General features: G+C 49.3%; 2 protein-coding genes across 2 annotated transcripts in view; both read right to left on the bottom strand.

Moving 5' to 3' along the window:
• Positions 1-2487: 2487 nt before the first annotated feature.
• On the bottom strand, positions 2488-5382 carry LOC139221116 (zinc finger protein ZFP2-like). The gene is made up of 3 exons (XM_070853030.1): positions 5285-5382; positions 4338-4619; positions 2488-4160 (listed from the first exon to the last, which is right to left on the bottom strand). Exons 2-3 carry the CDS (start codon positions 4606-4608, stop codon positions 2713-2715), a joined length of 1719 nt encoding a protein of 572 aa, XP_070709131.1. The 5' UTR covers positions 4609-4619; positions 5285-5382; the 3' UTR covers positions 2488-2712.
• A 6235-nt stretch (positions 5383-11617) lies between these two features.
• LOC139220946 (receptor-type tyrosine-protein phosphatase mu-like) overlaps positions 11618-15354 on the bottom strand; it is a 121463-nt gene continuing 117726 nt past the window's right edge. Inside the window, exons 33-38 of the mRNA XM_070852841.1 lie at positions 15167-15298; positions 14070-14195; positions 12841-13004; positions 12396-12531; positions 11695-11759; positions 11618-11664 (exon numbers count right to left, since the gene is read on the bottom strand). Of these exons, the coding sequence (XP_070708942.1) occupies positions 11706-11759; positions 12396-12531; positions 12841-13004; positions 14070-14195; positions 15167-15298 (612 nt within the window). The 3' untranslated portion in view covers positions 11618-11664; positions 11695-11705. The remainder of the gene's footprint in view (positions 11665-11694; positions 11760-12395; positions 12532-12840; positions 13005-14069; positions 14196-15166; positions 15299-15354) is intronic.

Raw genomic sequence — 15354 nt, 5'->3', positions numbered from 1 at the left:
TACTACAGACTACACACAGTACTACAGAGTACACAGTACTACAGACTACACACAGTACTACAGAGTACACACAGTACTACAGAGTACACAGTACTACAGACTACACAGTACTACAGACTACACACAGTACTACAAACTACACACAGTACTACAGAGTACACAGTACTACAGACTACACAGTACTACAGACTACACACAGTACTACAGACTACACACAGTACTACAGAGTACACAGTACTACAGACTACACACAGTACTACAAACTACACACAGTACTACAGACTACACAGTACTACAAACTACACACAGTACTACAGAGTACACAGTACTACAGACTACACACAGTACTACAAACTACACACAGTACTACAGACTACACACAGTACTACAAACTACACACAGTACTACAGACTACACAGTACTACAAACTACACACAGTACTACAGAGTACACACAGTACTACAGAGTACACAGTACTACAAACTACACACAGTACTACAGAGTACAGACAGTACTACAGAGTACACACAGTACTACAGACTACACACAGTACTACAGACTACACACAGTACTACAGACTACACAGTACCACAGACTACACACAGTACCACAAACTACACACAGTACCACAAACTACACACAGTACTACAGAGTACAGACAGTACTACAGACTACACACAGTACTACAGACTACACACAGTACTACAGACTACACAGTACCACAGACTACACACAGTACCACAAACTACACACAGTACCACAAACTACACACAGTACTACAGACTACACAGTACTACAGACTACACACAGTACCACAAACTACACACAGTACTACAGAGTACACAGTACTACAGACTACACACAGTACTACAGAGTACACAGTACTACAGACTACACACAGTACTACAGAGTACACACAGTACTACAGAGTACACAGTACTACAAACTACACACAGTACTACAGAGTACACACAGTACTACAGACTACACACAGTACTACAGACTACACACAGTACCACAAACTACACACAGTACCACAAACTACACACAGTACTACAGACTACACACAGTACTACAGAGTACACAGTACTACAGACTACACACAGTACTACAGACTACACACAGTACTACAGACTACACACAGTACTACAAACTACACACAGTACTACAGAGTACACAGTACTACAGACTACACACAGTACTACAGACTACACACAGTACTACAAACTACACACAGTACTACAGACTACACACAGTACTACAGATACTTCCTCCCCCTCCCTCCTCCCCTCCCTCCTCCCCTCACCTGTGCCGCCTGGCTCTGATTGGTCGTTGTCTTTGCCTGTTGTGATTGAACCTGTTAGCACCCCCCCCCTCTCGTTTGATCTTTAATTGATCTCTAATTGATCTCTAAATAAAGCGTTCCTCGGGGGGGGGGGCACCACAGAGGTGCGTTTGATTTCAAAGCACGGGGGGGGGGGTGTTAAATAATAGATATGTTAATTAAATGAGGAGATGAAAGAGAAGAGAGGAACCACCAGGAGACGTTTCTTCATCTCCACGTTCACACCAAACACTGCTGAGTTCACCGGCGTGGAAACAGGAAGCTAACAGGAGAAGAGTCATGACATCATGACAGCTGACACTCTGATTGGTTCAGACTTTGGCTGCAGATCCACGAGGTCCGACCTCTGAGGAACAAAGGCCTCGAGCAGACAGAACACGGGCCGCGGTTCTCTGTGGAGTTTACTGCAGAACGGAGCTGGAACCAGACCCTGAACCAATCAGAGCGTCAGGACGCTTTAAGCTTCCTAGGCTGGAAACAGGAAGTGAGCTGATGCTAAGCTAACCTGGTCTTCTCTCCGAGCCCCGTCCTGATTGGCTCAGCGCCATCGCAGTCGTTTCCCTCATGTTTGGTGACACACCTCCACCCGCCAGGAGCTTCTCCTCCACCAGGAGCTTCTCCTCCACCCGCCAGGAGCTTCTCCTCCACCCGCCAGGAGCTTCTCCTCCACCAGGAGCTTCTCCTCCACCCGCCAGGAGCTTCTCCTCCACCTGTGGTCGTTCTGTAACAAGCAGTGGCCGTCATGTTTGTGTGTGTGTGTGTGTGTGTGTGTAGATAACCACCGGTACTAAACATGTCAGATCAGACAATCAGAGTGCAGCTGTGCTCAAAGCTCCACTTTAATTAAGTCATTAGAGTAATGGGGTCCTGTCTCCATGGAAACGCCTGTCTGTTGTCATGTGATAAGTCCAACTGTCAGCTGACACACACACAGTGTACTAGTGTGTGTGTGTGTGTGTGTGTGATAATAAAACACTCCCTGTGACTCCGAGTCCGTCTGTTATTAGAACAACATAAAGAATTCAACCAATCAGCTGCCTCCACCTCACAGAGCAGAGGAGGAGGAGGATCATGTGATCCAGCTGAAAGCTTCAGGTTCAAAGTTCCAGACTGAAGAGAAAAAAATACACGTTTGGAAAGTTTCTAACTTTATTTTCTTCTGACGAACAAAACTGATCATTGATCACCACAACCAGCAGGCCCCCGGCGTTCCCCCAGCAGGCCCCCGGCGTTCCCCCAGCAGGCCCCCGGCGTTCCCCCAGCAGGCCCCCGGCATTCTGTTGACGTTCTCCGTCTATCCGACTGAAATCGGCTCCAACATCTTTTGATCTCCATGTTCAGTTCTCGAGCTAAGGCCCCCCCCGGTCTTACAGGTTCAAAGGTTCCGTGCTGTGGGGGGGTTGGTTAAGTTCAGACGTTGTGGTGTGCTGCTGAATGGCGTCGGCCGTGGCATCGACGGCCACCACTGTCTCCTCCTGTTTGTACGTCAGACCGGGCACCAAGTCATCATCAAACAGGATGGGCGGGGCTTCCTCCGTGGACGCCGTCCCCACTCCGTGCATGCGCTTCCTGTGCTGCTGCAGGTTCCCGCGTCGGTTGAAGTGGGCGGCGCAGAGGTCGCAGGCGTACGGTCGCTCCCCGGTGTGGATGATGACGTGTCTGGCGAGCTGCGAGCGGCATTTCTTGTCTTTGCCGCAGATGTGGCAGACGTAGTTCTGTGGCGGGCGCGCTCCGTTGGCGTGGACGACCTCGCGGTGCCTCTTCAGGTGGCTGAGGCGCCGGAAGCTGCGGCTGCAGAAGTCGCAGGCATACGGTCGGACTTCGCTGTGGATCAGAGAGTGACTCACCAGCAGAGACCTGAATTTGAAAACTTTGCTGCAGATCGGACACGGGAACGCCTTTGCCGGCGCCGGGCCCTTCCTGCAGCTGGCGACGTGCGGCGGAGCGTTGACTTTGACCCTCAGGTGCACGCGGACGTGGTGCTGCTTCAGGCAGGCGGCGCGCTGGAAGCTGCGCAGACAAATGCCGCAGCGGTGAGGCTTGTCGGCCGAGTGGATGCGGGAGTGAACGGCGAGGAGCGCTTCTGATTTCAGCCGCTTCCCACAGATGCTGCAGGCGAACGGCGTGTCAGAAGGTGCATTCTCCTCGCCGTTCACTTGGTTGGCGTGGACCAGGATCTTGTGGCGTTTGAGCTGGTACTGACGACCAAACTTGCGGCCGCAGATATCGCAGAGGTGCGGCCGCTCCCCCGTGTGCGTCTGGAAGTGGACGGCCAGCTGCGACCGGCATTTGAACTCTTTGCCACAGAGGTCGCAGAGCAGCGAGCTGGGCCGCTGGGGCTCGGCGCCGCCGTGGATGTGGACGACCTTCTTGTGGTGCTCGAGGTCGTTGGTCCTCATGTAGGCCTTGGGGCAGAGGTCGCAGCGGTGCGGCTTCACCCCCGAGTGGATGACCTCGTGCGTTTTGAGGCGTGAGCGGCAGCTGAAGGTTTTGCCGCACACGGCGCACAGCCAGGCCGTCGTCTGCCGCTGCTTCTCCAGCTTGGCGACGCCGTTGGGGTGCAGCCGGCTCAGGTGGTGCTGCAGGTTGTCGCGGCGGTTGAAGCGCAGGTCGCACAGGTGGCAGGCGAACGGCTTCTTCCCCGTGTGGATGAAGGAGTGGCGCGCCAGGCTCGACTTGTTCTTCATCACTTTACCGCACACATCACACATGGTGCTGCGGGGCTCCAGCTTCACCGAGCCCGCCGGTGCGTGCCGGGAGTCCGAGTCCAGCTGGACGTCCCGGAGAGACGAAGGAGACGGGGGGGAGCGGCCCTCTGGGGAGGGGGAGGAAAGAGTTAACCTGAGTCAGACTGAGGAAACGTTCAAAAGAAAGAAAACAATAAAAAACAAGAACAAGTTGATTTAATTTATTCCTAAAATAAAATAAATGTAAACTAATGGATAAAGAGACGCTACAGCTGCTTCTACCGACTCAAACCGCAGTGTCTCACCTCCCTCTGGGGGGGTCCAGGTGGGATCACCTGTGTCCTCCTCCACCTCCTCCTGCTCCTCCTCTTCAGGACCAGGTGACACGCAGCGCGGGCGGCGCTTGGTGACGCTGATTCTCTGAGGGGGGGGTCTCCTGTGGGACCTGGTCCTGGAGGGGTTGGGGGAGTGTTTGGCGGCGGGTTGGATGGTTCTGGTTCTGGTTCTGGTGCAGTGCTGCAGCAGAGCGCCGCCGTCTGGTCCGTCGGGTCTGACGGAGAAACACTGCAGCAGCATCGCAGACGACCCTGCAGGACCAATCAGACCAGGATCAGTGAGATCAGGACCAGTCAGACCAGGACCAGTCAGACCAGGACCAGTCAGACCAGGACCAGTCAGACCAGGTTAATAATATTCATGTTTGCATCTTAAACATCTGCTCTCATTAGAGTATTAGAGGGCCCCTAGGTGGACCGGTGGGGACTCCAGGGCCCCTAGGTGGACCGGTGGGGACTCTTGGGCCCCTAGGTGGACCGGTGGGGACTCTAGGGCCCCTAGGTGGACCAGTGGGGACTCTAGGGCCCCTAGGTGGACTGTATTGGAGTCTCACTGATGCAAAACTGTGACTATGAACAAATATCAGCTCACTCAGCTGATCTGAGGTTCTCTGCTGCCACCTGGTGTCACAAACACACAGTCTGATATCAAGTACATCACAGCCTCCTCCTCCTCTTCCTGTCCTCCTTCTCTTCTCCTCCTCCTCTCCCTCTTCTCCCTCTCCTCCTCCTGCTCTCTTCTCCTCCTCCTGTCCCTCCTCCTCTGCAGACAGGAGCTGCTGTGGACCCCTGCTGGGACCTGCTTGCAACATTATACTTCCTGTTTACATCCACTAAAGAATCATGGGAACTGTAGTTCCCAGTCTCCAAAACAGAAGTGAGGAGAAGAATGAGGCAGAGCAGCAGGTGAGTCTCACCTGTGTGTCTCCAGCTGAGCTGCTGAGTCAGCAGGTCCACCTGGACGCCAGCGTCCCTCCTCTCTGCTGAGTCGCTCTGACAGCCCACCTCCCTCCGCTCCTTCCTCACCTCCACCTCCTCCTCCGGACTCTCCCACTGACAGCCCACCTCCCTCCTCCTCTCCTCCTCGCCTTCCTCTCTCAGCAGGAAGACACAGAGCTGCTCTCCTCCTCCTCCTCCTCCTCCTCCTCCTCCAGGAGCATCCAGGAGTCCAGACGACATGTTTCAGCCTGAACTGAACACCAACAGACAAGTCAGAGAGAGACAGACAGACAGTCAGACAGTCAGTCAGTCAGTCAGACAGTCAGTCAGTCAGTCAGTCAGTCAGACAGTCAGACAGTCAGTCAGTCAGTCAGTCAGTCAGTCAGTCAGTCAGACAGTCAGTCAGTCAGTCAGACAGACAGACAGACAGACAGACAGACAGACAGACAGTCAGACAGTCAGTCAGACAGACAGTCAGACAGACAGTCAGACAGACAGACAGTCAGTCAGTCAGTCAGACAGACAGTCAGTCAGACAGTCAGTCAGTCAGTCAGTCAGTCAGACAGTCAGTCAGTCAGACAGACAGACAGACAGACAGACAGACAGACAGACAGTCAGACAGGCAAACCTCTCTGTTTAATCTCCGCTCACATGCTAACGTTAGCTCGGTGCTAACAGCTGCTAACCACCGACAGAAGGCTCAGAAAGTGTCCGTGTTACCTGCGCGCTGAGCGGGCTCGGTGTTCCGGCTCAGTCAGATCTCTGGCAGATCCAGAAAGACCAAACACGACCAGAAGCTTCAACTTCTGCCTCCACAAAAGAAAAGAAAACACGGCGGACACAGCAGGCCGCACCGGAAACACTTCCCCTGCTTCTTCTTCTTCGGCTTGTGTTTTGTCGGCAGTTTCCGGCTGAGGAGGGTCAGTGCTGCCTCCTAGCGGCCAGACCCCACCTCTGCTCCCCCAGCATAAATATTTCTGCTTTAAAAGTGAACGATGAGAAAATAATCTAATATTAATATTCTTATTGATTATTTTGTATCTTTCATCTATTGATCAACATCTTTTCCTTTAAATCAATAGTTATCAATATTTATGTTTCTGCTCACAGTGTTTCCCCCACCACTGTACAGACCCCCCCCCACCAACAACAGACCAAAATGAATTTTTATACGTCCCAAATATCACACACACACACACACACACACACACACACACTCACTAACTCTCACACTCACACACACACACACACACTCACACACACACACACACTCACTAACTCTCACACTCACACACACACACACACACACACACACACACACTCACTAACTCTCACACTCACACACACACACACACACACACACACACTCACTAACTCTCACACTCACACACACACACACACACACACACACTCACTAACTCTCACACTCACACACACACACACACACTCACACACACACACACACACACACACTCACTAACTCTCACACTCACACACACACACACACACACACACACTCACTAACTCTCACACTCACACACACACACACTCACACTCACACACACACACACACACACACACTCACTAACTCTCACACTCACACACACACTCACACTCACACACACACACACACACACACACTCACTAACTCTCACACTCACACACACACACTCACACTCACACACACACACACACACTCACTAACTCTCACACACACACTCACACACACACACACACACACACACACACACTCACTAACTCTCACACTCACACACACACACTCACACTCACACACACACACACACACACACTCACTAACTCTCACACACACACTCACACACACACTCACTAACTCTCACACACACACACACTCACACACACACACACACACACACACACTCACTAACTCTCACACTCACACACACACACTCACACTCACACACACACACACACACACACTCACTAACTCTCACACACACACTCACACACACACTCACTAACTCTCACACACACACTCACACACACACTCACTAACTCTCACACACACACACACTCACACACACTCACACACACACACACACACACACCAGACAGACTACAGGTAAAGAGTGTATACAGATTTTTATTTGTGGTATTTTGGAGTCATACAACATAAATAAAAGCTTTCATTACAATAATGTTCTCACCAGACCAGAGCCGTAGGTAACCAGGGTTAGACAGTCCAGACCAGAGCCGTAGGTAACCAGGGTTAGACAGACCAGACCAGAGCCGTAGGTAACCAGGGTTAGACAGACCAGACCAGAGCCGTAGGTAACCAGGGTTAGACAGACCAGACCAGAGCCGTAGGTAACCAGGGTTAGACAGACCAGACCAGAGCCGTAGGTAACCAGGGTTAGACAGTCCAGACCAGAGCCGTAGGTAACCAGGGTTAGACAGACCAGACCAGAGCCGTAGGTAACCAGGGTTAGACAGACCAGACCAGAGCCGTAGGTAACCAGGGTTAGACAGTCCAGACCAGAGCCGTAGGTAACCAGGGTTAGACAGACCAGACCAGAGCCGTAGGTAACCAGGGTTAGACAGTCCAGACCAGAGCCGTAGGTAACCAGGGTTAGACAGTCCAGACCAGAGCCGTAGGTAACCAGGGTTAGACAGACCAGACCAGAGCCGTAGGTAACCAGGGTTAGACAGTCCAGACCAGAGCCGTAGGTAACCAGGGTTAGACAGTCCAGACCAGAGCCGTAGGTAACCAGGGTTAGACAGACCAGACCAGAGCCGTAGGTAACCAGGGTTAGACAGTCCAGACCAGAGCCGTAGGTAACCAGGGTTAGACAGACCAGACCAGAGCCGTAGGTAACCAGGGTTAGACAGACCAGACCAAAGCCGTAGGTAACCAGGGTTAGACAGACCAGACCAGAGCCGTAGGTAACCAGGGTTAGACAGACCAGACCAGAGCCGTAGGTAACCAGGGTTAGACAGACCAGACCAGAGCCGTAGGTAACCAGGGTTAGACAGTCCAGACCAGAGCCGTAGGTAACCAGGGTTAGACAGACCAGACCAGAGCCGTAGGTAACCAGGGTTAGACAGTCCAGACCAGAGCCGTAGGTAACCAGGGTTAGACAGACCAGACCAGAGCCGTAGGTAACCAGGGTTAGACAGACCAGACCAGAGCCGTAGGTAACCAGGGTTGGGTCGTTTCCTGCATTGGTGGAACTTTAAAATCGTCCGACATGATTGTCTCTCTCTCTCTCTCTCTCTCTCTCTCTCTCTCTCTGTGCTTCACAAGAACAACAATGACGACGACATCGACACCGAGAACAACTGAAGGAATAAATATTCTTCTTCCTGCCTCCTCCTGCTCTATTTACATTATTAACAACTCGACTCAGTCCACCCCCCCACCCCCCACCACCAGCCACAGAAACCTCAACCTGACGGGGCCGGGGTTCCAACGGTCCATTTAAAAGCTCTGCAGCAGTAAAGATCAAACACCACCGAAGAAGACGGACAGATGGACGGACAGTGACTGCTAACACCAACGTCTGTATGTTTCTTTATGCGGAAAGACAAAAAACACAGAAGAATCTCAACTCAAGGTTCACTTACTGGCTTTTCCCAGTGCGCTTGACCATATCACACAGTCAGCAGACTGAGTTACCATATTCTGAGATCCTAGTGGACTCAAACTGGCAACTGCACAAACTCAGTCTGTGATGCAGCTGAAAGCTGTGGAACAATCACTAGTAAGTGGACCTTGAGTTGAGGTTGAAGGATGAACTGTTGAGCTCAACACAGACGATTCATTGGTCAGGATTTAAAACAAGAAACACCAACGGGTGAAATTTACTTTAAGTCCTCCAGTCTTCGCCCCCCCCCCCCGTTAAAAATGTCAAGATAAATCCCGATTTTAAAAGTGGGCGTTTAAACCTGTAATCACCAGCGGCTAACGTTTAGCGCTACAGGAGCGTCGTCATGTTCTCGCTTCGTTTTGAGGTTATCAGAAATGATCATTCTACACTTTTGATGGTTAAAAATCTACTTTGAATTTTAGAAATGATTAGAATAATTTCTTTGCAATAAATATATTTTTGTTTGGACTTTTAATCACTTAAATTTGGGCTTCAACTGATTGTTTTGACGATCAATTACTCTCCCAATTGTTGGTTTGGTCATCACTCTTTGTCTGCCTTAGAAACCGTATTTCTTCAGCAGAATCCTTAATAACAGTGTTTTCCCTGAGATCACCATACGCTGATGACGCTCCGCTGTATATCTGTGACAGCGTGACCCTTCTCTAAGCCCCGCCCCTTTAGTTACAGTTGCCAGCCTGTCAATCATTACATGCATGTTATATGAACAGTTCACGGTGATAACGGAGCAGATTAACTCCGTCCACTTTATGAAACAATGACTGATTTCCCGTCAGTTGGTTCTCTGGTTTAAAATAAGAACCCTGTTAAAAAGTTTCAGTACATTTGCTGTTGTTTGTCTCGTCATTTGGTTTTTTTTGTCTCTTTTGCTTCACAGCCTGTGACTTCATCTGTATTAGAACACATTCATAGAAATATTGATTAGTGATCACTGTGCTTAGAAATCAAGTAATCTAAAAATCACTTGGAGAATACATACATGCTATTATGCTGACAGAGTGAGGCTAAGCTAACAGGTGCCAGGTAAAAAGTCATCTTCCTCTTTATTTCTGTATTTCTAAGACATGAAAATAAAGAAAGTCCTACTCAGTTAGAAAAATGAGTGATTAGACTGTTATTTCATTCTAACGTAACGCTGTTTAGCTGTGAAGCCACACAGAGGTTGGCTTTGTTTCGTATTGTTTGTATTTTCAGAAGCAGTGTTTCACTTTTAACTTTCAGGAAAAACACTTTCAGGAAGAGGATGAACTAATGAGTTTAACAAACAAAATGTTCTCTAACATAAGTTTGACTGCAGGTCAGTAAAGATCAGGACAGGGCCGCTAACGTTAGCTTAAACTCTGAAAGCATCCACTGGACATGCTAAAAGTGAACAGGGCCTTTTTAAGCAAATGATACGCTAACTCTTAGCCTCAGAAGTTATACCGAACAACCAGGAAGTGCTCCAGGCTTTGAAGCAAATTTGATATTGTGACCAAATTGTAATTAGAACAAAGGCATCCGTCATGTGACGCCATTGGGCCCAAAAAGTCTGTGAAGAGGAATGTTAGCTGCTAATGTTAGCATGTGTGGCTAACTAGCCGACAACAACCCTGAAATGCATCGTTTCACCATCAGAACTTGTCTTTGGTCCGATAACGTTTTTATCAAATCATTTTGACAGGAAGTTAGCTGGTCTGAGACGCTAGCTCGCCCACAGATGCATGGATGTTAATGTGTGGAAAATCCAAGTAAGTTCATTCCTGAAAGTTATTCGCCACCGAGCAACGTCTAAGGCGACACCAGGTTAGTTGTCAGCTAGTTAGCCACACATGCTAACGTTAGCAGCTAACATTCCTCTTCACAGACCATTGCTGTGCTCTGATTGGATGGTTACTGTTTGGGGGAGGGGCTTAGTGAATGCTCTGTTGAGCGACTAAGTTATTAATCGATAAATCGTTGGAACTAAAATAAAGCTGATGACGATTCCAGCTCTGATGTCATGTTTCTCCACGACCAATCAGATGTGACGAGGTTAGAAATCCTGTGGATGTGAATGAAAACGTGAAAACTGACCTTGTTCTGATAATTTAGTGACTTAAATGACGAATTGTTATTTTGTGCTCTTTAAAGGAACAAGCCAGTGTTTTTCAGTAAATCCTCTGAGTTTACGGCCTGTTTTAATTCACCATATTCTGCAGAATTATTATGATCTAACACGATTATTTCATCACACTAATGAGACGCTTTTATCTTTTTATCATAATTATCAGACAGAAACTGTGTGTGGCGTCCCATCTTGTTTCTTTGGTGTATTCGTGGATCAGCTGAACGTTTCAGTTAGAGAATTTAAACTTTTGGCGAGACGTCAGAAAGCTGCTCTGGGAAGCGATACCAGAGTCGGTGAAGATGGTTTGATCCTGGCAGGACGTGATGAGTTCTAGTGCATCGGGACAGATGGCCGCTGCCTCCCGCTGACTCAGGTGAGTCCAGGTGGATGCTGGGAGTCTGTCAGCAGGACGCCGATGAAGCTTCATGTGTGACGGCGTTTTGGTTCCTTTAGTTTCATCAGTTCAACAAAAACAATCAAACACACAACAGAGAAACACGGTGAGTCCAAACAAGGCAGTGCAAAACCTCCTCCTCTTCCTCACTCCACTCCTCCTAGTCCTCCTCCTCTTCCTCCTCGCCCTCAGTCATTCAGTAGTAGACCTCCTCTTCATCTCCTCCTCCTCCTCCACAGAGGAGGAGGATGACGAGTCTGTGGTTGAAGCTAAGCAGAGCTGAGATACTCCAGAGCGACTTCATAGCAAAACTTATACTGTTCCTGTAGACACACAGAGGTCAGAGGTCACCAGGGGTAACCAGAGGTAACCAGGGGTAACCAGTGGTAACCAGGGGTAACCACAGGTCACCAGGGGTAACCACAGGTCACCAGGGGTCACCAGGGGCAACCAGAGATAACCAGTGGTAACCACAGGTCACCAGGGGTAACCAGTGGTAAGATGTTGGGATTTCATTATTTAGAAGTGTTACCTGTGTGTGTTACAGTGTGTTACTGTGTGTGTTACAGTGTGTTACTGTGTGTGTTACAGTGTGTGTTACTGTGTGTGTTACTGTGTGTGTTACAGTGTGTGTTACTGTGTGTTACAGTGTGTGTTACAGTGTGTGTTACTGTGTGTGTGCTACTGTGTGTGTTACTGTGTGTGTTACTGTGTGTGTTACAGTGTGTGTTACTGTGTGTGTGTTACTGTGTGTGTGCTACTGTGTGTGTTACTGTGTGTGTGTGTTACTGTGTGTGTGTTACTGTGTGTGTTACAGTGTGTGTTACTGTGTGTGTTACAGTGTGTGTTACAGTGTGTGTTACTGTGTGTGTTACAGTGTGTGTTACTGTGTGTGTTACAGTGTGTGTTACAGTGTGTGTTACAGTGTGTGTTACAGTGTGTGTTACAGTGTGTGTTACCAGCAGATCCACCATGTTGGGTTTGTTGTTTCTCAGTGTTTTGACGGCATGAAAAACGTCGACACATCGCTGCTGACGCAACATCTCACAGACGATACTGATGCTGCAGAAAACCCCACTGCGACCTCCCCCGTTACTGGAGGGGGGGGAGAGGGGGAAGACAGAGAGTTTTATTGTCTGACTGTTGTTCTACTTTGTTTCCACTAGATGGAGACAAAACATCACTGATGAACTATCAGCTCAGCAGTAGTATTACTGCAGTAGTAGTAGTGCTTACAGGCAGTATCAGCAGTAGTACTGCAGTAGTAGTAGTACTTACAGGCAGTATCAGTAGTAGTACTGCAGTAGTAGTAGTACTTACAGGCAGTATCAGCAGTAGTACTGCAGTAGTAGTAGTACTTACAGGCAGTATCAGTAGTAGTACTGCAGTAGTAGTAGTACTTACAGGCAGTGTACCACGGTGCGGCCCTCCCCTCCGTCGTACTCCTCCTGCCATTTATCCACCTGGTGAACCAGCTTGAGGAAGGAGCGCTTGGAGACGGGCGTGTCCCGGTACATTGGCCAGCCCAGGAACTGGAACTGCTGCACCATGCGGTACCCGTCCTGAGGCTAGGGGGCACAGGGAGGACAGGGGGTCAAATCAAACGCACCCCAACAACATTGGAAACACCAAAAAGTAAAACCATGTGGGACAGGATGGGGAGGAAATCAAACACACCCTGAGGAAGGAAGGTGGGAGGGAGGAGAGGAAAAGTAAAAGGAAAGGAGACAAAGACATCTGGAAGGACAGAAGGTACCGGTAGGTGGGAGGGAAGGAAGGAGGTGCAGGTAAGAGGGAAAGAAGGGGGAAGGGGGGAGTAAAGGATGGAAGATAAACAGATCCTGACATGAATGTGAACAGACAGGGAGGAGAAAAGGTTCAAATCAAACGCACTCAAAGCTAAATCTGACGTGCCACGGTGGGGCGGGTGGGGAGAGGAGTCTGGATCAAACACAGCCCAAATTTAGTGAGACAGAGGGAGGAAATGAGGCACAAATCAAACGCAGTCAGACCTAAACTCAGCCCGACGGGGAGGTGAGGAGGTTCAATTCAAACACACTGTGATCTAAATTTGTTGAAGCAGGAAAGAAATGGAGGTTTGGATCAAACACCTGCACAGCTGAACTTCACCAGGCAAAAATCAAACACACCCTGAACACCTGAGGGAGAAAACGGGGTCAAAATCAAACAACCCCAACAACCATCCCACGCTGAACGCTACACTAACAATGTCTCTTTACACCGATGGCTGCTAGTTAACATCAACTACCATCACCAACAGCTAATTAGCCGACATTAGCATGCTCAACCAGCATGCGATGGGAGAAGAGAGTTTTATTCTGAAGGAACCTGCACAGCAGGAGACTAAAATCAAACACACCCTAAAAATACTGAGAGAGCTGCACCATATCAGTCATCTGAAACACAACTAACTAACATCAACTAACTAACTAACTAACATCAACTAACTAACTAACATCAACTAACTAACTAACATCAACTGATAAAATCAATGAACATAAACTAGCTAACATAAATTAGCATTGCTAACATAAGCCGGCTAACCTCCCCACAGTACCCTCAGTAACCCGACGTCACACACAGGGAGGTGTTCGGGGGGGAACCAAACGCACCCTGGCGGTGTTGTAGATCCTGAAGATGCGGCTGATGACGTCCTCCTCCAGGTCTGCTGAGACAAACTCCACCTGCAGGGAGCCGAGGCGGTGGAGGCCGTTCTCTGGCCAGTACTGAGGACACAGCTGGAGACAGGTGTGGGGGGGGGGGCAGGTAGAGGAAGACAGGTAGGAGGGAGGGAGGGAGTCATGTGGGGGTGGGGGGGTGGGGGGCAGGTAGAGAGTTTTATACCTGAAACACAAATGAGACTGAAAACCATCTGAATGAGTGTGTGTGTGTTTACCTGTGTGTGTGTGTTTACCTGTGTGTGTGTGCTTACCTGTGTGTGTGTTTACCTGTGTGTGTGTGTGTGTGTTTACCTGTGTGTGTGTTACCTGTGTGTGTGTATTTACCTGTGTGTGTTTACCTGTGTGTGTGTGTTACCTGTGTGTGTGTGTGTGTGTGTGTGTTACCTGTGTCTGTGTGTTTACCTGTGTGTGTTACCTGTGTGTGTTTACCTGTGTGTGTTTACCTGTGTGTGTGTGTGTGTTACCTGTGTGTGTGTGTTACCTGTGTGTGTGTGTGTGTGTGTGTGTTACCTGTGTGTGTGTTTACCTGTGTGTGTGTTACCTGTGTGTGTTTACCTGTGTGTGTGTGTGTGTTACCTGTGTGTGTGTTTACCTGTGTGTGTGTTACCTGTGTGTTTACCTGTGTGTTACCTGTGTGTGTTTACCTGTGTGTGTGTTACCTGTGTGTGTGTGTGATACCTGTGTGTGTGTGTGTGTGTGTGTGTTTACCTGTGTGTGTGTTACCTGTGTGTGTGTTACCTGTATGTGTGTGTGTGTTACCTGTGTGTGTGTGTTTACCCGTGTGTGTGTGTGTGTGTGTGTTTACCTGTGTGTGTGTTACCTGTGTGTTTACCTGTGTGTGTGTGTTACCTGTGTGTGTGTGTTTACCTGTGTGTGTGTGTGTGTGTGTTACCTGTGTGTGTGTGTGATACCTGTGTGTGTGTGTGTGTGTGTGTGTGTGTGTGTGTGTGTGTGTGTGTGTGTTTACCTGTGTGTGTGTGTGTGTGTGTGTGTGTGTGTGTGTGTTACCTGTGTGTGTGTGTGTTTACCTGTGCAGGGTCCACGTCATTCAGCATGACGATGGACGTACAGTGGTAGTCGAGGACCAGACGCCAGAAATCCTTCACTGTGTTGGGCAAAGGATGCTGGGTAACGATGAACGCTGATGGCTGCTTGTAGCTCTGAAACACACACAGGTGACTAATTACAACAACCACCAGATCAGATGTTCCCCACT

Source organism: Pempheris klunzingeri, chromosome 21 (genome assembly GCF_042242105.1).
Source record: "Pempheris klunzingeri isolate RE-2024b chromosome 21, fPemKlu1.hap1, whole genome shotgun sequence".
In the NCBI taxonomy this organism is placed as follows: domain Eukaryota; kingdom Metazoa; phylum Chordata; class Actinopteri; order Acropomatiformes; family Pempheridae; genus Pempheris; species Pempheris klunzingeri.
The sequence above is the reverse complement of the archived record's forward strand: the minus strand, read 5'-3'. Positions and strand labels throughout refer to the sequence as shown.

Bases quoted from the DNA above. Each gene is read 5' to 3' on its own strand.
- LOC139221116 (XM_070853030.1), bottom strand. From the start codon at position 4,608: ATGCTGCTGCAGTGTTTCTCCGTCAGACCCGACGGACCAGACGGCGGC. The intron at 4,161-4,337 runs GTGAGACACTGC...CCCCCTCCCCAG, and splicing joins CTGGACCCCCCCAGAGGGAG to AGGGCCGCTCCCCCCCGTCT.